Genomic DNA, 21,128 nt, shown 5'->3' on the forward strand with positions numbered 1-21,128 from the left:
CCTGTTTGTTCGTTTCTTATATATTAATTACTAGGTTAAAGGTAAAGGGACCCCTGACCATTAGGTCCAGTCGTGGCCGACTCTGGGGTTGCGGCGCTCATCTCGCTTTACTGGCTGAGGGAGCTGGCGTACAGCTTCCGGGTCATGTAGCCAGCATGACTAAGCCACTTCTGGCGAACCAGAGCAGCGCACGGAAACACCGTTTACCTTCCTGCCGGAGTGGTACCTATTTATCTACTGCACTTTGACGTGTTTTCGAACTGCTAGGTTGGCAGGAAATTACTAGGTTACTAAATAAATAAATCACCTTATTCTTAATTATTATTCACCCCATCTTTTTGTTTCCATTTAGAAGCACCCAAAGTGGCTTGTATCAAAAACACAAAAGCTTAACCATGGCATTACCATTGAAACTCAGAACTTGGGTATTTGAGTTGCTGAATTCAGTTTGAGAAACAATAGTTTTCAAAAATGGATGCAGGCCTCCAATGGTCCACCCACATTTCCGTTTCTCCCGTGATTTCAAATCGTGGGTTTTTTTCCTTGTCCTGCCACTTTCCTGCCTGTGGAGTTTGAGAATGAGCCACTCTGAAGTCTTGAGGAGAGTGAGAGTTGAACGCAGCCAAGTTAAGAGGCTTGTGTGTCACCTTTGAAGATTAACAGGTTGCCTGCGGCAGACGGTTGGACCACAGTCTGCTCCATCAGATATGCTTGTAGCCATAATTATTGTGGTTTGTGTCCTATGTAAAAAGGCACCTGACCCAGACCTGCTTTTGAGCGTGGGTGTATCGTAGAATCGTACAGCTGGAAGGAACACTAAGGGTCATTTAGTCCAACCCCATTCAGTGTATTATTGGGGTGGCTCCAAGCTGCTTATGGGGCGCACATCTCGAACTCCTGGTTTGGTTTTGCCATTTGGGTCATGCTTTTCTCCTAGTTGTGCAAACGTGACAGTTTTGATTGGAGAAAATGACTGTAGATCTTGCAGGAGATTGTCGTCCCGTCCCCCCCCCGTCCCCCCCCCCGGTCATGGAGAGAGAGAGGGATAGAAGGAAGCCGGATTTGAGGTTTCAGGGGCAGATAAACTTTTAGGTCTCTTTAAAAAATAAAAAAAAGTTTTCCAACCCAAGTTGCGCCTTGAACTTTTGTGCAAATAAGGAACTGGGAACCCGCTACAGTGCTGGTTGTCAAAATAAACCTGTTTGCCTTTTGCACAAACCTCTTTCTTGTTTTTGCTGCCGTGGATGAACACAGAAGTTCATCCTTGCAAAATTGTTTTGAAGAAGCAGGAGGGCTGTTTGAAAGCTTGAGCTGTTTTTTCCTGAAGTGTGTTCTTACACCTTTCTCTCTCTCTCTCCCTCCCCCCCCTCTCCACCCACACCCACCCACCCACCCACCCTTTTCTGCTTTGTGATCAGAGTCGACTTTGCAAAACGAATCTTGATACCACTTGAATTGTGTGTGTGTGTGTGTTGCGGGGCAGGGAGTGAAGAGAGAGACATGGGGGTGAATTTCATGTTCCTTCTGGCAGAGTTGGAGTTTGCTTCTCTTCCTTGGGAGAAGACCAAGGCACCCTGGCTCTCAGCCCACCCTGCGAGCTTCCTCTGGGACTGAGCGACGCAAAACTATGACAGCCCCAGAGTCCTCCTTACAGGCCCCAAACACCAACATCGCTCCTTATTTGGTGACCTGCCTCTCTTGCCTGCTCTGCTTTGCTACAGCCACCTCCACCCCAAAACTGTGTGTGTGTGTGTGTGTGTGTGTGTGTGTGTGTGCAGAGGAGCGGGTGACGTGGGGGATCTTTCCTCACTCACTCTCTGAATCTCTGTGGTTTCCGGGGCTGCCTCCACCCTGCCTCTCGGTGTGTGGGAACTGGGAGGGGCGAGGCGTGGCAGGGATAGTGGCTGCCTCTTCACAAAACATTGTGCTCAAAGGCTGCCCCATATTTGTCCTCAGGGACACCTAAAGACATGGCCCTCTCCTACTTCCCCACCTGAGAACCCACCCCCCCCTTGTGCAGCTGGGGCTTATTTTAAAAACAGAGAGGGGCACCCCCTTTCTGGGGTGTGGGCCTGATCTGTGGCTGCTCTCAGGGTTGAGGAGGGAAAATAACTCTTCCCCCCACTCCCTGTGCTAAGACAAGCAATACAGTGGTACCTTGGGTTACAGACGCTTCAGGTTACAGATGCTTCAGGTTACAGATTCCGCTAACCCAGAAATAGTACCTCAGATTAAGAACTTTGCTTCAGGATGAGAACAGAAATCGTGCTCTGGCGGCGTGGGAGCAGTGGGAGGCCCCATTAGCTAAAGTAGTACCTCAGGTTAAGAACAGTTTCAGGTTAAGAATGGTCCTCCAGAATGAATTAAGTTCTTAACTCGAGGTACCACTGTAGTTTAAGGGTGGTCTGGCGGTGACAGAGCTGAGCTAAATCGGGGCAACGCTTTGGTCATTTATTTGTCTGCTTACTGCTTTGGTGGCCTCCCTTTTGAAACCAAGTGCGTGGGTCTCTCCCACCCTTCCCTTTTGTCCTGGCGCTGGTCTGTGACCGTATTAATAAATTCATTCATTCATTCATTCATTCATTCCCTTTTGTCCTCACAACAACCCTACGAGGTAGGCGAGGCTGAGAGAATGTGACTGGCTTCTATGGGCCACTCGGTGAATCGCTGCCTGGAATGGGGAATTAAACTCTGGTCCTCCCTCCTAGTTCTAACCCTGCTTTCTAAGCTGCTTTTCAAGCAAGGGTCTGAGCATTTTTGCCTTTGGCCCACTTTTCCCCATGAAAAACTTGCTCTTTAGTGCTAAATCGGAACAAACAGCAATCCGTGGAAAACCCCTTTGTTCCAATTCAGCACTAAAGCACAGGTTTTCCCGGGGGTGGGTGGGGAATGATGGGGCAAGCAGAAATGTTGATGAGCCCTAATTTAAGGACATGGAGATCTCCTCTTTTCTGTTGAAGGCTGCATCCCCTCAACATTAATTTGTATGTGGAGGTGGGTGGGGGTCTAGACTACAAAGTGCCTAGGGCCCTCCCACTTTTTGTCATGCCCCACACCTTCTCTCTCTCTGGCAAGTGAAGCCAGGATGTCCCCGTCCAGGAACAGCCATCGCTAGTGAACCAGACTCAGCAGTCTTGACTATAGGAGTCATTTGAGATTCTTGTGACAATTTGGAAACCAGGAGCGCCCCTTGATTTTGAGGTGTTTAAAACCAATCGAGGTGTTTATAGATTTTATGAAATAAAATAAATCGTGTTAGAAGAGTCTGTTGGATCAGGTGTGTTGGAAGTGGGCCGGCTGGCTTGTAGCATCTCACTGTTAACGGAGAAATCTGAGGGCTCCCTTGGACAAAAAACAAGGACACCAGCCAGGAATACCAGAGCAAAACAGCAGCCAGTAGGCTTGGTCTTTATTGAAGACTGTCGTGACAGGACTCCCACCTGCCACAAGGTGAAACAAGATGGAAGCCCCGAACAAAAGAGCCCCCAAACTTTTATTAGCTGCTAATCCCCATGTTACACCACCCCAACCTACATCACTAATACATCATGGTTACATCATGGAAGGGGAGGTCTGGTGGCAGTAATCTGAGCTTCCTGGACCCTGCCCCAGGGTTCTCCTTGCCCTCCACCAAACACCCATCAAGTGTAACAAAAGAGATATTTACATTTCCCTGTTTCCCAGCCAAGTTAACCACACCCTTTTGTCTTCATCAGGTATCAGGAGGCCAGGAATTATCACTCAGGCAGAGGGGCTGCTGAGTAGCTGAGCTCACATGTCTATATAAATTTCTGAAGTTTTCCCAGTGGGCCAGTACATAGATACATTTATCAGTGAATTGTTACATTCGGTATCATGCAGCAAAGGCCCTTTGAGTAGATAGGAAGAAACTGTGATGAAGTGTTTTGTGGGGACAAATCACAAAAGTCACAAAAGTGATTGTGCTGGTTTTGGTAGTGGGCTGCATGTGCATATACATAAATTCCTGCAACATCACCCCCGCCCCCCCAGCACAGAAACGCCTCTCGGTCTAAGGCTTGGATCCTGCAAACGAGCCTTGGCCCCAATCAAATGCTCTTTCTTCTCTTCCCACAGGGACGGCTGCATCAGTCGGGAAGAGATGATCTCCTACTTCATGAAGTCCAGCACAGATCTCAACGGCAAGATGGGCTTCATCCACAGCTTCCACGAGACCACGTTCCTGCGCCCCGTGGCATGTCGCCACTGCAAAGGCCTGGTGAGCTAATCATAGGATTCTGCAGGAGAAAGGGACCCCCAAAGGTTGTCTAGTCCAGCCCCCTGCAGTGCGGGAATCGCAGCTGAAGAATCCTCCACGGAGCTCAAGGTGGTGCCCGTGCTTCTCCCCTTCCTCATTTAACCCCCCCTCCCCACTCCCAAGCAAGAACCCCCTGCAAGGGAGGTTAGGCCGAGAGGCAGGGACTGACCTCAAAATCACCCAGTGAATCTCATGGCCAAGTGGGGATTCGAACCCTTGTCTCTCTCAGGTCTTAGGCAGACACTCTAACCACTACACCACTGGCTCTCCCAAAGCGAAACAGGATTTGCTTATCATGCCATAGCAGTTTTTATGTCTTCCCCATTGTAAAGGTTGTGGCCATTTTATTACTGTGATTGCCTTGTTCTGAGGCATCTGAGGTTCCGAGATATGATTTTATCATCATCTTGATGCAGATTTGTAATATGGGCTGCATATTTTACTTTGAGGGCTGAAGAAGAAGCGTCTTGGGGTTCAAAAGCCTCTGCTGCCCTTCATCTACCTTTCAGGGTTTTTTCTCTCTCTTTCCCCCCAGTCGTGCATGTTAGCAAGCTTTTGAATTGCACAGACCTCTTGTACTTCTGCCCAAGTGACCTGTGTAGTCCGAAACTTGCGGCACTCCTTTACCAATACCATTTGCACCCTAAGCAAAGTCCCTAGGAACCACTTTGGGTCTAATTTCCTTTCTTTAGGGCCAGCCACTCAGTTTAATCTGTCTTCTAAGGAACTGAAAGGCGAGAGGAGGAATGAATTGGAGGACTGTGTGTGTGGTTTCTTTTGGGCCACCTGAACCTTAAGTGACCTGAACGGGACATTTTTTTCTCCCTCCTCCCTCTCCAGATCCTTGGACTCTACAAGCAAGGACTAAAATGTCGGGGTAAGTTGCAGCAGGAGAGATTCAGAGATGGGTGAAAAGTGTTGGGGAGGGGGGCCTAAGAGGCTTTATGGCTATCCTTGGAGTGGGGAGTTTCCCTAGACCTTTGTGAAGCAGGGCCAAATTTCAGTCAAGGCTTAGCACTAGAGCTTGTTTTTGATGGCAGGTAGGAAAAAATGTTCGTCCTCTGAGCATGTACAGAGTGCTCTCCACTGGATCGAAGCCAGAACTTCCCTGGCTGAGAATATATTTTCTGGTCACCTGAACCTTTGCAGGACAGGTGAGCAACAAGTGGCCTTTGGGGGGGGCACAAGCAGCCCTTCGCCTCCCCAGGTGTGTCACCATCCCCAGGTGGGACAGAGGAATTGTATGGATGGGGCATGAATGAGTGAAAGGCAGAGAGGAATGAAGGAAGGTAAAGTAGAGTTTGCATGAGAGGAAGAGCCAGAGGTGTGTGTTGCTGGATGGAAGAAGGGGTGGAGAGAAGGGGTGCCCCACCCACTTTTTTGCCTTGGCCCTGCCCCCTACTCCAAGGGAATGGGCTACTCCCCTTCGCCTCCACCTGGAGAGTTTGTTTTGCAGAAATCCAGTCCCTGCATGTCCGTAATCTGGACAGGGCTGCAAGCACTGACCATTGATGTCTGCGGAGGAGAGGCAACTGCCATCCTTGCCCTGCAAGAGGGGTCTGTGGCCTCACTCTGGCTTCCCTTGTGTGCCCTCCAGCCTGCGGGGTGAGCTGCCACAAGCAGTGTCGGGACCTGCTCTCCGTCGAGTGTCGCAAACGCACCAAAAGCGTCAGCCTGGACGGCCCTGCCTCTCTACCTGCCCGCTCCTTCAGCTTCTCCTTGCCCCGGCCCGGGCGGGCAGCATCTCTGCGGCATACAGGTATGGAGAGCCCCCTAGGTAAAGATAAAGGGACCCCTGACCATTAGGTCCAGTCATGGCCGACTGGGGCTGCGGCGCTCATCTCACTTTATTGGCTGAGGGAGCCGGCGTACAACTTCCGGGTCATGTGGCCAGCATGACTAAGCCGCTTCTGGCGAACCAGAGCAGCGCACGGAAACGCCGTTTACCTTCCTGCTGGAGTGGTACCTATTTGTCTACTTGTACTCTGACGTGTTTTTGAACTGGTAGGTTGGCATGAACAGGGACTGAGCAAAGGAAGCTCACCCTGTCGTGGGGATTCGAACCGCTGACCTTCTGATCGGCAAGTCCTAAGCTCTGTGGTTTAACCCACAGCGCCACCCGCGTCCCTAAGGGGAGACCCCCCTACACACAGTCTTCCTCTGTCTCCCCCCACTCCACAGTTGGGGTGGCGGCAGCTACGAATGAACATTGTCCTTCCACCCTCCTTTTTGGAGACCCTCTTGCTGTGCCATGGCGCAAATTGGATTGGGTGGTGTCCGTCTTGCCCAGAGAAAGCTCATACGTTTAGAAAACCGAGGCCTGTCTCCAACATCCGGCACACAGGGGTAGACTCTCTTGAAGCATGGAGGCTCCTTTGGCTGCCATGGCTGCTGCAGGGGAGAGACATGGAGAGGCTCTAGCTCGGCAGCAGAGCGACTGCTTTGCTTTCAGAAGGTCCCAGCCAGGTTCATTCTCTGTCACCTCCAAGCCAGGCTGGGAAAGACACCCGTCTGAGATGGAGGAGGAGAGATGCTGCCGGCCAGTGTGGGCTGCCAACTGTTTTGAGCTAGAAGGGCTTGGGATATTGCGGAAGACCAAGTCAGACACCTGGTCCATGTAGCTCAGTATAGTTTCCGCACTGGCTGGCAGCAGCTTAAAATGCAGAGCAGTCATTCGCTAGACAGTGTACCTGAAGGAGCGTCTCCACCCCCATTGTTCAGCCTGGACACTGAGGTCCACCTCTGAGGGCCTTCTGGCGGTTCTCTCACTGCGAGAAGTGAGGTTACAGGGAACCAGGCAGAGGGCCTTTTCGGTAGTGGCACCAGCCCTGTGGAACACCCTCCTATCTGATGACAAGGAAATAAACTATCTGACTTTTAGAAGACACCTGAAAGCAGTCTTGTTTAGGGAAGTTTTTAATGTTTGATGTTTTATCGTGTTCTTAATATTCTGTTGGGAGCTGCCCAGAGTGGCTGGGGAAACCCAGCCAGATGGGCGTAAATTATTATTATTATTATTATTATTATTATTAGGGGTTTGTAGCTTGAATCTGCTTGTTTCCAATTGTCAGCACATTAGATGGACCCGCTTGCCCTTCCTCTTTCTCTCCCAGAAACATGCATCTGTTGTCCCCAGCTCCTCTTATTTTTCTCTTTATCTTTGCATCCCTCGTTCTTTTTCTCGCAAGCCCACTTGCCCCTCCTTCCTTCCCCACCCGCTGAGCCTCGCCCTGGACCGGAAACCCACTTCCCTCTCCGATAACGGTTCAGCCCAGCCTGGCTTCCTGCCATGTTCGCTTCTGGCTGACAATAACTCTCGGACGGGCTTCCTGCCTGGGTCACATCCACCCCTCGCTCACTCTGTGTGTTTTCGCTTTGGGAAGAAGCCATCATGGTGAGACCGTAAGGGCAGCCTTCTGGGCCAAGCCAATGGCCCATTGAGTCCAGCACCCTGTTCTCAAGAGAGGCCAACCAGGTGCCCCAACGGGAAACCAATAAGCAGGACCCCAGCACAAGAGCCCTCTCCCCTCCTGTGGTTTCCAGCAACTTATTCCTCTTGTGCTGGGCCTGGGGGTAACCCGTGAAACGCGGTCCAGGACCGGTCCAGAATCTGCAGTTTCTGCTGGGAGTCAGTCCGACAGGGCCAAGGCAGGACACAAGGCAGGAAACCAGGCAAGGACAGGTGCAGGATCTCAGGCAGGATCTAGCATACAGCAATGTTGCTCCCACAACCTGGGGCAGGGTCCGACAGCCTTTTATCTTTGTCAGGGTAGTGGCTGGTCCTGATCCCCCAGCGACTCACCTCCCTGTTTCGCCCAAAGGTGAACACTCCTCCTGCGAGTACTCAGGTCTCTCCTTCTCTCAGACCTTAGTCTCTGCAGCTCGGGAGACGTCGGTGGGTTACTAGACCCAGGGGCCGCCTCAGTCTCCCCTGACCCAGCCGGTAGTGGAGCAGCTGTAAGTGATGGCCCAGCTGAAGGCAACGAGGTAATCCCCGCATCTGGAGCCAGGGCAGGCTCAGGCCCCTGACTCAGCCCAGTGTTTGTTGCAGGGCAACCTGTGCAGATTGGGACTCTTCAGGATCAGGCCCCAGACTTGGTTCAGATGATGCCTGAGGCAAAGGATCCAGTGCAGACTGAGTCTCCTCTGGTTCTGAGTCCGAGCCCGAGTCCCAGGCCATCACACCTCTATTGCAGAAGGTTGGACTGGATGACCCTTGGGATCCCTTCCAACTCTATGATTCTGTTATTCCAACTGGTATTCAGAAGCATTGCTTCTGACCATGGAGACAGGGCATAGCCGTCATGGCTGGTAGTCATTGAGAGCCTTGTCCTCCCATCAGTTTGCCTAATCCTCTTTTAAAGGTGTCTTATGCTGGTGGTAATCACTGCCTCCTGTGGCAGTGAGTTCCATAGTTTAGCTACACGCTGAATGAAGGAGGACTTTCTTTTGTAGGTCAGGGCTGGCTTCGGGGGACTTCGTGGCTCAGTAGCAAAGCACTCACTTTGTGCACGGAAGATCCCAGTGGCAGCATCTCCAGCCAGGGCTGGGAAAAGGCTCTCACCTGAAACCCTGGAGCTGCCAGTCAGTGTAGACAGTACTGAGATAGATGGACCTGAGTACAATACAAAACAGCTGCTTCCTACGTCCCTGTGGGTCGGGGTGTGGTGCAGTGCGGGAGAAATTTCAGTTCTCTGGGCTATTTTCTACTTCTGTAGAAAATAGAAGCAGTGTGATGTGGCAAAATGCAGCATTTCTCGGGTGGAGTGACAGTGGCAGGGAGGAACCACAGTGCAAACATTTTTGTAAACCACTTCCGGGGTTTTATTACCATCGAGCAGCGTCTGAATGGTGAGAAATAAAATAAAGAAAATATGTCAATCTCATGAGTTGGGTTAAAAAGCCCCTTTGCAATATCTGAGTGTGAAGCCCTTCTCCGCATGTCATTGTTCCTCTCGCCATCACCGCACATCAGCTGCTTCTCCCTGTAGCACCTTGCAGTGGCTGGATTGTGGAGGAGCATCTCCCCCTGGCGTCCTCTGCCTGCTTCGCAACCCAGGAGTTTGAGATTAGTTTGGCAGTGGCTGCTCTGCGTTGATCCAGGGGGAGAAGGAAAAGAGGAAGGTGGCTTTCCCTTCCTGCAGCTGCTGAATTCATGGCCGATGAATATATACCCATATATATATATATATATATATATATATATATATACACACACATTTAAGTCATTGAATCAGTTTACATAAAATAAAATAAAATTGCTTTGTTATCTAAAAGAAAAATTAAAAAGTTGAGACTTTTGGAAAGTTAAAGCAACAGTAGACTAAAAACAGATTAAAACTTGTATCGGTTTTCTAAATATCTGGATGGGCTTGTCTAAAGAAATGTGTTTCTAGCTGGCGCCCCAAAGAGTATGGGGATATCAATAGGCAGGTATCAAGGCTGGAGATGGGAGAAAGTCAGCAATAGCTCACAAGACGCCAGTGAAGTTAACCCTTTAGTCAAACCGAAGCGGTGCAGGCCTAGTGATCACAGCGACTCTTCCCAGTAGCTCTTGCCCCAATGAGGCCGTTGCGAGGACTGAAGGTCCCTGCCTTCCTGCCGCTTCTCTAAGACTCCTCCCCCATTTCCTCCCCCAGCAGCCTCAGGCTCCTTTCTCTTGTCTCTCATTGCTCTGCCCTCTTCATACCTCTGCAGGTTCTGTGGGGAGGGGAGCTGGTCACAGCAAGAGGGGGAGACTCCCTAGATTCTTCAGCTGCCAGCCTCGTCTCCCGGCCACCCTCTCCTGCCTCTGCTTCTAGTCTTCTCTTCCTGCTCACCAAACGCAGTTGCCTCTTCAGCTTCTGACCCCTCCTCCCCCCCCCCGGCCTTCCCCCTCTGACCACTCATCATGGTCCCACCGCCACTCCCCGGGCTCTGAGCCTTCTTCTCCTGGGGGTTCCCCAGTTGGTGCATCCCAGCACTTCTCGGCATCCAGCCAAACCACGACAGCAGGGAGTTCCAGTGTGTGGGTGCTGCTGCCACATTAAAAGCCTTGCAAATGCGGAACGCGTATTACGTGGCACCTGTCATAGAGCCAGTTCTGCAAACTAAAGCAGTCAAGTGGGTCCATTTATGGGGTATACATTGCTGGGGGGGTTAATATTTTTGCAGCAAAGACCTGGGAGGATGCCAGAATATATTGGCCCCCTTTTCCATAGAAAAAACTTTATATTAACTTTGGTAGATCTTTGGGCATTTGCAATAGTATTTTTAACCTGATAATGCCACGAGACCTTTTCCTGGAAGGTTATACCCAGGTATTTAAAAGATGATACGTGTTCCATAGGTTGATTGTCAATTCTCCATTTGTGTCTCATTCGTTTTTTAGAGAGCACCATAACTTTGGATTTGCTATAGTTAATTGTTAATTGTCTGGCATGACAATACAGTGGTACCTCTGGATGCGAATGGGATCTGCTCCGGAGCCCCGTTCGCATCCTGAAGTGAATGTAACATGCAACTGGCATCTGCGCATGTGCGGGTCGCGTTTTGCCGCTTCCGCGCATGTGCGTGACGTCATTTTGAGCATCTGCGTGTGCGCGAGCGGCGAAACCTGGAAGTAATGTGCTCCATTACTTCTGGGTCACCACCGAACGCAACCTGAAAATATTCATCCCGAAGCTACTTCAACCAGAGGTATGACTGTAAACAGCGAGAGATCTTAGAAGGTTTCCTAGGCCTACACAGGGAGGGGTGTACCAGCCAATTTAGGGGGTTTGGCTTTCTCCATGTTTCCTACCAAGGAGTTAATATAGAAGTTGAATAAAGTAGGCATAAGGACGCAGCCTTGTTTAACACCAGATTTCCTTGGATAAATGGCCCTGTCAGTCACACCTAACCCGGACCCGAGTGTTTTCATATAAACTGTGGATGAGACACAGTAGATGTCTGTCTATGTTTGAGGCGCTTAGTTTTTCCCAAAGCCTATCTTGTGATATTAAATTGAAGGTAAATTCAAATGTATCCCTATGACTTCCTTGATATTGTATGTGGGCTGGAACTGGTCTGTGACTGAAATAATGAATTTCATTCATTGCTGGGGGCTGTAATTCAAGGAACCTAGCGAAAGTGCCTTTCAATTCAACCCCCATCCTCCTTCGGGTCTCCTTTCAGAAATCCAGGAAGAGGACACGCAAGCGGTGGAGGACGGGGTCTTTGACGTCCACCTATGAGGCCGATGCCAGAGGGGGCAGCCTGTGGGGCTGGCGTGTCAGGTGAGGATGGCTGAGGGTTCCTGGCTTCCCATTCTGGTCCTGGGGGTGAAAGGGGCGGGGGAGGGGCTGCTAAGGAGGAAAAGGGCCCCGCAGTGCTTTGTCCTGGCTCTTCCTCACTCTGAGCTGTGGCTATTGCATGGAGAGCACCCTCTGCACGGCCCACCTTTGGAAGTGGAGCCCAGGAATGTGGACCGTGCACCCCCCCTTTCCAGCTATTTCTGGGCAATATGCCTTGCACGGTCCTTCAGCATCGGCCATCCTAGTTGGTGATGATGAGAACAGGGGGCCAAAAGGTCCTGGAAGGAGTTGGGCATCGCTCCAATAGCAAAGGCAGTCTCTCCCCTCCTCGGAGTGGGGCAACTTAGAAGCAAGGCAGGGGCAATGGCATGCTTGATGTTTGCAAACACACACACACACCTCTTTAAATAAGTACAGTGGTACCTTGGTTCTCGAACTTAATCTGTTCCAGAAGTCCGTTCTAAAACCAAAGCTTTCCAAAACCAAGGCACGTTTTCCCATAGAAAGTAATGCAAAATAGATTAATCCGTTCCAGACTTTTAAAAACAACCCCTAAATCAGCAATTTAACATGAATTTTACTATCTAACGAGACCACTGATCCATAAAATAAACAATGTACTGCAGCCACACAATCAATCAGTCAGTAGGTGAACTGGGTTCCACACAGTCACAAAAGCAAAAAACAACAACAACAACCCCCCCCCCCACAAAAACAGGAACGCAAAATAAATAGCAAAAACAGACAGACCTCAGTTTAACACTCAAAACAGAAGTGTGGCACTCAAAACGGAGCATGTCCAGCTTCCAGAAAAAGTTCACAAACCGGAGCACTTACTTCCAGGTTTGCGGTATTTGGGTTCCAAGTTGTTTGAGTACCAAGGCGTTTGAGAACCAAGGTACCACTGTACAACAAAATGCAACAAAAAGCAATGTCTGCGCCAAGACGAAATGCAAATTTGTGCACAAATGAAAGCCGAAAGTGGTTGGCACCATCTCATGAACGAACACCAGTGAAATGGATGGACGGATTGGTCTGCCGATTTGCCTCCAACCCATGTCTTTGTCTTTGCAGAACCATCTCCTCCGTGGACACCCCCCACCACCACCACACCCTCAGCCGTGGCCTTCCAGTGACCTCCCCCCAGCTCATGTGGGATTCTGTGTGTTTTCATGGGGTGGGCTTGAGATATGAAGAGAGGCGGTCCACTGAGGTTTCGTCCGGAGCCCCTCCTTCTCCTTGGACACGCCTTCTGGGGGGTGCTGGGGCCTCTTCCTCCGATCGCAGGCCTTCCTGAATCGTGTGTATATTTGTATCAAGAACTGGACTCAAAGATGTAATAATTATTATAATAAATTTGACACTTCCTGCCTGTCCATCTCTTCCATTCTCAAAATGCCCCTTGGGTAGGGCTGGGTGATACCTGGTTTTCAACATCACGATATATCACCAGTTAAACATCGCGATATACCGACATATCACAATGTCTGAAATAAGGATGGAGCTATGTATTGGCTGGCTTCACGGTTTTTCCCACATTGTGATTTTTGCACAACACACACACACACACAATGATTCACAATGTATTGTGAGGTCAAAAAGTATGAAACTGTTATCATGATATATATTTCAAACTGGTTTTGGATGATATCTCGATATATCACCCAGCCCTACTCCTGCGAGGTTGACCTGAGGAGGGTCTCTCTCTTTCCTCCTCCCTTTTTCTCTTTCTTTGAGACTCCCCACTCTCTCTTCTGTGTGCTTGGCTGGTTTCCCCTCCAGGTCCCACTAAGCCCCACTTCCTTCTTCTTTCCTTTGACCAGGCCGCCTCCCAGTGCTTCAGCAGCAGCTGGATATCCAACAGGTGAAGCTGCCCTACCACCTTTGTACCTGTCACCTAACCTATTTAGAATCAGTTGCAAACTGCCGCCTTTGCATGCGCAGAGTGGATGCAAATTCTCCGAAATCTAACCCACAGCAATGCTGGGCAGGAATTGCCATGCAGCTGCCTTTTGGGGAGGCGGGTGGTGGCGGAGGTAGGGTGGGGGGGGGTCTGGCATCTTCTATGTAGAACAGTCCTGGGGAGGGGCGGGAGGGGGGCACAGTTGATTGGATGAATATCGATATGATCTCCCCCTTCATTTCTTGTCAAATCAGACAGGGGAAGAAAAGAGAGAAAAAATAAAATAAAAAACCCAGTATTGATTCCTATCCGCCCCCCTCCCTCGTGCGTCTCCTCTGGGGTGACAGCTTCTGTTTATCATTCCATATGGCTCATGTCAACACTGCCTTCGCAGGGGCCTGGAATTTCTGGCAAGGTGTTAACACGCTGCACAAATCTGCCTCTTGCCCCATATAGCAACATTTCCCTCTGCCCCACAAGCTCACACGCAGGGTTAAGGGGCCCCTCACACACAGACACACACACACACACAAACACACACAGCCGCCTTTCTCAAGGGCCCCCCTTTTCACTGCTTTGGGGCTGCTGAAAATAAATATTCTATACCGCTGTATAAATACCAAGTGGGGGAGGCAGGTTGCATTTCCTTTCCATGGCAAGCAAAAGGCACTCTGCCCATGCTTAAGGGCACTGTCATCACTTCACGTGTTCCAATGGTCAAGCTTGCTTTTGGGGGGAAAACTGGGCTCTTCTCTCCCAAAGGCAAATTACAAGAGGAGAAAGTCTATTAAGAGCCATGAGGAGCCGGGATAGAGGAAGTGGAACTTCCCCCTGCAGAGGCACTCTACCTCTGAACACCAGTTGCTGGGGGAAACAGCCAGAGTAGAGGGGGCTCCCTTTTGTCAGTGATTCCTGGATTTGTGTCCCTTCTACCTGCACAAGTCTATGATTTTGTGGCTTGTGGCTGCCCAGTGTGGGGAAGCAGAGGTGGAGCAGCACAGATCTCCTTTGTTCTTGTCCGGCAGGGAACACTCTTAGGAACAGAGGCTCCTGCCTTAAACTACTGTATTTTTTGCTCTATAAGACTCGCTTTTTCCCTCCTAAAAAGGGGAAATGTGTGTGCGTCTTATGCAGCAAATGCAGGCTGCGCAGCTATCCCAGAAGCCAGAACAGCAAGAGGGATTGCTGCTTTCACTGCGCAGCGATCTCGCTTGCTGTTCTGGCTTCTGAGATTCAGAATATTTTTTTTCTTCTTTTCCTCCTCCAAAAACTAGGTGCATCTTGTGGTCTGGTGCATCTTATACAGCGAAAAATACGGTAAGTCCGACCATGAGTCCATTCAGCTTTGCCCACACTGGCTGGCAGCATCCCTCCAAGGCTTCTGATTGTGTGGAAGAGAGACAGATTCTTTGGGGAGGGGAAGGAGCTCTGCTCCCCTTTCAGAGTTAAGCAGGAGAGCGGGGTGGGGGTGGGGGGTGGGAAATGAATTATGAAAAGTATTGATTGGCGCATGGATGGCAGGAGCGATAAGCTCCAGGCAGCCTTAAGCAGGCCGGTAAACATGGCCTGGCTCTCAGCTCCCCTCTGGCTAAGCGGATTAAAGGGGAGGGGGAGACGTGACCTTTTCAGGAAAGAACCTCCTCTGCTGACAGCAACTTTGCCGCCCCCCCAGCACCTCGGCTCTGAGCCAAAACAGCTGGAGTGCCTCAAGATTTGCCCCCCTCCCAAGCCCAAGGCAAGTTGCTGTTTCCCAAGCAAAGGGAGCAGGGAGGGACTTGGAGACAATTTTGTGCATTGTTGGGGGGGTCCCCTGTTAGGTCTTGGACCCCTCCCCCTTGCTTCTGTGGCCACCTCAGACTAGCGAGGGGTCAGGATTGTGCTGGTAGGCATAGAATTGTCAAACTGAAAGAGGGACGCCAAAAGCCATTATTCCCACCCCCTGCAATGCAGGCATCATAGACTTTGGTATGGCAACTGGGCACCCTTGGAGAGCTGCCATGTCCTAGCCGTGCCCCCCAAATGCCCTCGGCTTGTCTTGGTCACTTTGTGCCTTTGTGCTGGGCAGCTGGCAATGAGCTGCCATTCCCCACAATGCCCTGGGACATTGCAGGACATTTGAGGGCGGGCCCAGAGGAGGCTCTGCTATCACAATAGACATCCACGTGGAGAGATTTGCTAGCCCACTTAAGTCTCTCACAGGGGCCAGCCAGTGAAATGGGAGGGCTAGGACATGAGAGCTGTGTTCCTCAACATCTGGAATGCACAGCTAGACTGCCCCTGGCCATGGAGGCTTGGCTATCACAGTAGGCGTCCATATGGAGAACCCTGCTGGATGAGGCCAATGGTAAAAAATGTCGGGATCTCTGCTCGGCCAAGCTGATAAAGCTCATCTTCCTCCGGAATTGCCCTCCCGACAAATAATTAACGACCTGAGCCTTTGATGAGGCCTCAGGCACATTTCCATTAAGCAGAGTTTCCAGCAGCATGCGGAAGGATGAGATAGTATGAGCTACATGGCTAAAGAGTTTTAGTATCTTCTACGCAGACAGCAAAGAAAAAGACATCCTCTCTCTATGAAAGCAGAGAGCAACTGAAACAAAGGAACAGGAAACCAGTAACATCACATCCGTCTCCTCTCCCGTGAGACTTCCAACAGCCTGGACTGTCTCTGGAATGTAAACAGAGTCTTGTGACTCCAAAGCACTGCTCTGTGGCAAACAGAAACTAACACAATCTAGTCCAGCATCGTGACTTACTTCACAGTGGCCAGCCAGGTCTCCCAAAGGGGGGCCCACAAGCAGCACCTGAGCGCAAGAGCCCTCTGCCACCCCCACCCGGTTTCTAGCACCTGGTATTCAGAAGCATTGCAGGATCAACAGCATCAGATGCAACTATACCGTTTGGGGTTGGGATTCAGCATGGTCGCTTTTGAGATGGCTCCCTCAGCCTCTGTTTCTAGAAGGCAGCAGGTAGAGGCAGGATTTGGAGAGGAGTGGGGTGGGCTCAGGGTGTGGAAGTTCCTCCTCCTCTTTGTGATTTTTTCGTTTTCTTTTTCTTCGGAACCACGCTCAAAGCGACTCACAACAATGTACAGAATAAAACAGAACATTTCAAGATCAGAAACAACACAGTTTAAACTAAAAGTCACCCTAATATTGACAGGACAAATAAACATCTCAGGTTAATAAAGTCAGAAACAATGCCTAGCAATATGAGAGATCCAAATAGCAGCAAAATCAATATGCTGCCCCCCCCCAGGCGGGGTGGAGGGTAAAGGAGGTGGGAAATTTGGTGCCCCCTTGATAGTTCCAGCAGACTTCCTCCTGTAGCAGTTGTGAATTTATCTGTTTGTTTATTGAATAAATTCTAGACGCTGCTTGGTTCTAAATGAAAAGCCCAAAGCGGTTTACAAAAAGGCCAAACTAGAAAATCAAGGGGAAAAATAATACAGCAATGAAAATCAAAAACAGATTGAAATTCACGTCGACTTGCTATGCATCTGGGCAGGCTTGTCTAAGCAAGAATGCTTTGAGCAGGCAAGGAAATGGATACAGTGAAAGCACCTTCTTGACCTCAATAAGCAGGGAGTTCCAAAGTGCAGGTGCTGCCACACTAAACGACGTGGAACAGGTATGATTTGGCACCTGCAGCCATGCCAATTGCCTCCCCTCCCTCCCCAATGACCTGAGCCCTGGAATCGATCTAAAGGGTGCATTCATAGGAGACTCTTCCTCAAGGCTACTACAGTGGTACCTCGGGTTAATAACTTAATTCATTCCGGAGGTCCGTTCTTAACCTGAAACTGTTCTTAACCTGAGGTACCACTTTAGCTAATGGGCCCTCCAGCTGCCGCTGCATCGCCGGAGCACGATTTCTGTTCTCATCCTGAAGCAAAGTTCTTAACCCGAGGGAATATTTCTGGGTTAGCAGAGTCTGTAACCTGAAGTGTCTGTAACCCGAGATACCACTGTATTGGCATGGTGTGTGTGTGTGTGTGTGTGTGTGTGTGTGTGTGTGTGTGACAGAGAGAGAGAGAGAGAGAGAGAGAGAGAGAGAGACTGACTCTGACTTTGTACCTTTCTGAGCAGATAGGAGGTTTGCCCCCATCTGGCCTGCCATCATTGGCGTTTTCACTCCCACAAAATGCCATGAGATGGGTGGAAATGAAAAGAAAAAGGACGAAGGGTTACGCTGAATAATTCATTTGTGGCAAATTAATTATGCATTAATAAATAAGGGTTTAACAACATGTGCATTAGGTGATGGGTTGCATGGTTGCAGGCGATGGGTGGCATTTGAGGTGCTGTGGCACTTTGAACAGAGGGGGCATAGGAGGGAAGGCTTGGGGGGGGCAATTCCTGGCCCCCTCTTACCCTCCACCCTCTGTAAGGAATCCAGAAAAAAGTCACTGTCACAGTTCCTGCTAATCATTTAAATGCAACCTTAAGTGGCTTTTACTGCTCCTTGTTCAATAAGCCACCAATTTGGTAGGCATCTTAAGCCTGTCCTCCCAGGGAGGTTTACTCCAGTGTAAGCACCTGCATTGCACTGCAGTCTGGGTTTGTGGCACTCTCAATAGAGTCCGTCAGGCTGTTCCAGTCTGAGGCATTTGGCTGCTGTGCAACCTGTGCAGGTTGTGTCTCCTGTTATCCCCAACACCCTTTGTGATATTGCAAATGATGGTGGAGTCTGCCCTCTCAACCCTGCCTCTCAACAGGGGTGTGGCTGTAAAACTCCCACGAGTTATTTCTTTATTGCAGCCATCTCCTAACTTTTTCTCCAAGGAGCTCAAAGTGTGGCGCACATGGTTCTGGCCCTCCTCATTTAATCCCCACAACAACCCTGAGAGGCAGGTTAAGCTGAGATGCAGGGATTGGCCTAAGGCCATAGCTGTCAACCTTTCCCTCTTGTGAGAAATCCTATTTGGAATAAGGGGATTTCCCTTTAAAAAAGGGAACAGTTGACAGCTATGCCCAAGGCCACTTGGGACGCTATAAATAAGTCACAAACTAATCATTATAACAAAAGGAAAAAAAGCTATATGTAAAATCACTTAGACAAAGTTTTATGCTCTTCAGCACCACCTGGTGTCACATGTTTATAACGCAGTTATAGCGTCGTAAATTGGCTAGTGTAGCTGAGTCCTTTGCATCCAAGTGGGGATTCAAACCTTAGTCTCCCAGGTCCTCATCCTCATCTGAGCAGCAGAACAACCCTGTGAGGTAGGTTAGGCCGAGAGGGAGGGATGGAGGATTTGAACCCTGATCTCTCCCAAGTCCTAATGCAGCATTCTAACCGCTACACGACACTAGCTCTCTGCTGCCCTTGCTTATCTGCTTTGAATAGCTCAGGGGACAGAGCACAGGACGGCTATGCCTTTTTCACAGATGGGGAAAACAAAGGCTTCTTGCAAAACTTCTCTTTTAACCGGAAGGCACTTCAGTGTTCTCACTGTAGTGACAAAACAAAGAACAGGGAGGTGGATGACTTCTCTTTAAAGAGGGTTACGTATGTATAACCTCCCCCCCCCCCCAATTTCTCATGTGCAAGAGCTTGTTGTTCACTTAACGGTTTATTTTTAAAACTTCTATCCCCTCTCAGGGCAGGTTACAGCAATAAAGTGTACCAAAAAAGCCAACAATAAAATATTAAAACCAATCTAAAATAAAAAAAAACACAATCCAGACATCATACTAGTATATCAAATTTCTATAGTCCAAGCATCACTTATACTAAAAAGCCGGGCGGAAAAGATACATTTTCAATTGGTGTCTAAAACTGAACAAATGCTAGAATAATATAAGGAAATGAGTGAGTCTGGGAACGTATGAGAGAGGAGGAGAAGGAGGAATAATGTTTGCATCTTACTTTCCAGCTTAGCGGTCTTCTGTTTCTTAAAACCTTTTCCCCAGCGAAGCTAGTTAAGTATGGAACTCCCTGCCACTTGGATGGCTTTAAAAGAGGATTGGACAAATTCATACGGAAGGTGAAAGCTAATAGGTTCTTGTGGATCCTCCAGGTCCAGAGGCACTCTATCTGGATTTCTAGATCCTCAGGGGCATTTGCTTACTCTGAGAACAGGATGTTGGATTTGACAGGCCCCTGATCTAGTTACAGGACTTGTAAACTGTTTGTTTGCAAAGCATTCTCTAACATTTTAAACACCAAGTTTCCAAAAACAAGCATAACACGGCGTAAACGTCGACAGTAACTAAATTAAAATAATTAGAGCCTACCCGTAAAACAAGCAGGAGATAAAAAAAAAAAAACCAAACACAAGACAATAAAATCCATCTCATTTCACATTCTTCTTGAGTTCCTGTCGGCTTCCTCCCTCCTAATTACAAACGATCATGCAGGAACTACCTCAATCCAGAATTACTGTTTTTCCTTCCTCAACTACTGAAATAAATAAAATATCAAATCACATACAGATCATAGTTACTTATTTATAGGCTTCCTAGTCCACCTTGTTGCACGTGGCCTCGAGGGATGGCAAAGAGCCTTTGATTGGCAATTAAGCCGTGCCAAAAGGTGGCATTAACGAGGCCCGGCCGGGGGGTGGCCGGATCGTGACCCTTTCCAGCAAACGCTGCTGTTCTTATGGCTCCGACTTAGCAGCAAGCAAAGATTTAGCAGGTCTCTCCACATGTGTATGTTTGCCGCTGCACCTGTTGGGTTTATTTATTTGACCAGGTTCTGCAACCAATTAAAGTACAGTGGTACCTCGGGTTAAGTACTTAATTCGTTCCGGAGGTCTGTACTTAACCTGAAACTGTTCTTAACCTGAAGCACCACTTTAGCTAATGGGGCCTCCTGCTGCCGCCGCGCCACCAGAGCACAATTTCTGTTCTCATCCTGAAGCAAAGTTCTTAACCTGAAGCACTATTTCTGTGTTAGCGGAGTCTGTAACCTGAAGAGTATGTAACCTGAAGCGTATGTAACCCGAGGTACCACTGTAATAGAGCCAAGGGGCTCCTCACACAAGACAATGCCCTGGACAGATTGGATGCAAGCTGCTTTGGATTGTCCTGGAAAAAACAACACAATGAACAAATTTAATAAATACCGCAACCACTACTACTTCTAACCATTATGCCAATTACTGGGGTGGCTCAGAGCAAGGCAGCGGCAGGGAGCCCTGTTGGCACCCAGGCAGCTGCTTACGGATGCCTGCTGTGCTGGCGCCATGCCTGGTATCTATAGCAAGGTTTCCTGTTAACCTGGAGAAAATATGAAGTTACTGGAAGTGGAACAGAAACCAGGCGCTTCCTTAAATCTGCACAATCTACGTGTCAGCAGAACCGGGGATTATGTTTTGTAATTTGGCACCTTGTCCTCCTCCCCACCCTGGGCTGATCGAGGAACACAGGGCTCAATCATTGGGGCACGTTTTTAAACTGCAGAAACCGTTATATAGGAAGATGAGAAGAGCCTGCTGGATCTAGCCCAGCCTCTTGTCGTCACAGTGGCCAACCAGATGCCCCTGGGCCCCTCAACTTCCATGGGTCTACTCTTGAGCGGAACTTAGTTGGCAGTATAGTGTAGTGGTTTGAGTGTTCGGCTATGAACTGGGAGACCAGGCTTTGAATCCCTGCTCAGCCATGAAGCTCACTGGGTGACCTTGGGCCAGAGGCACCACCGCCTCTCAGCCTAACCTACCTCACAGGGCTGT

At 49.4% G+C, this 21,128-nt stretch overlaps 1 protein-coding gene across 1 annotated transcript in view; it reads left to right on the forward strand.

Moving 5' to 3' along the window:
- RASGRP2 (RAS guanyl releasing protein 2) overlaps positions 1–12,922 on the forward strand; it is a gene marked incomplete at its 5' end in the record, with an annotated part of 31,345 nt that extends 18,423 nt beyond the window's left edge. The window contains 5 exons of the mRNA XM_080984394.1: positions 4,096–4,237; positions 5,117–5,153; positions 5,874–6,035; positions 11,432–11,532; positions 12,625–12,922. Coding sequence (XP_080840520.1) covers positions 4,096–4,237; positions 5,117–5,153; positions 5,874–6,035; positions 11,432–11,490 — 400 coding nt within the window. The remainder of the gene's footprint in view (positions 1–4,095; positions 4,238–5,116; positions 5,154–5,873; positions 6,036–11,431; positions 11,533–12,624) is intronic.
- Positions 12,923–21,128: the final 8,206 nt, after the last annotated feature.

This window comes from Podarcis pityusensis (assembly GCF_964106645.2).
Source record: "Podarcis pityusensis genome assembly, chromosome: 16".
NCBI classification, from domain to species: domain Eukaryota; kingdom Metazoa; phylum Chordata; class Lepidosauria; order Squamata; family Lacertidae; genus Podarcis; species Podarcis pityusensis.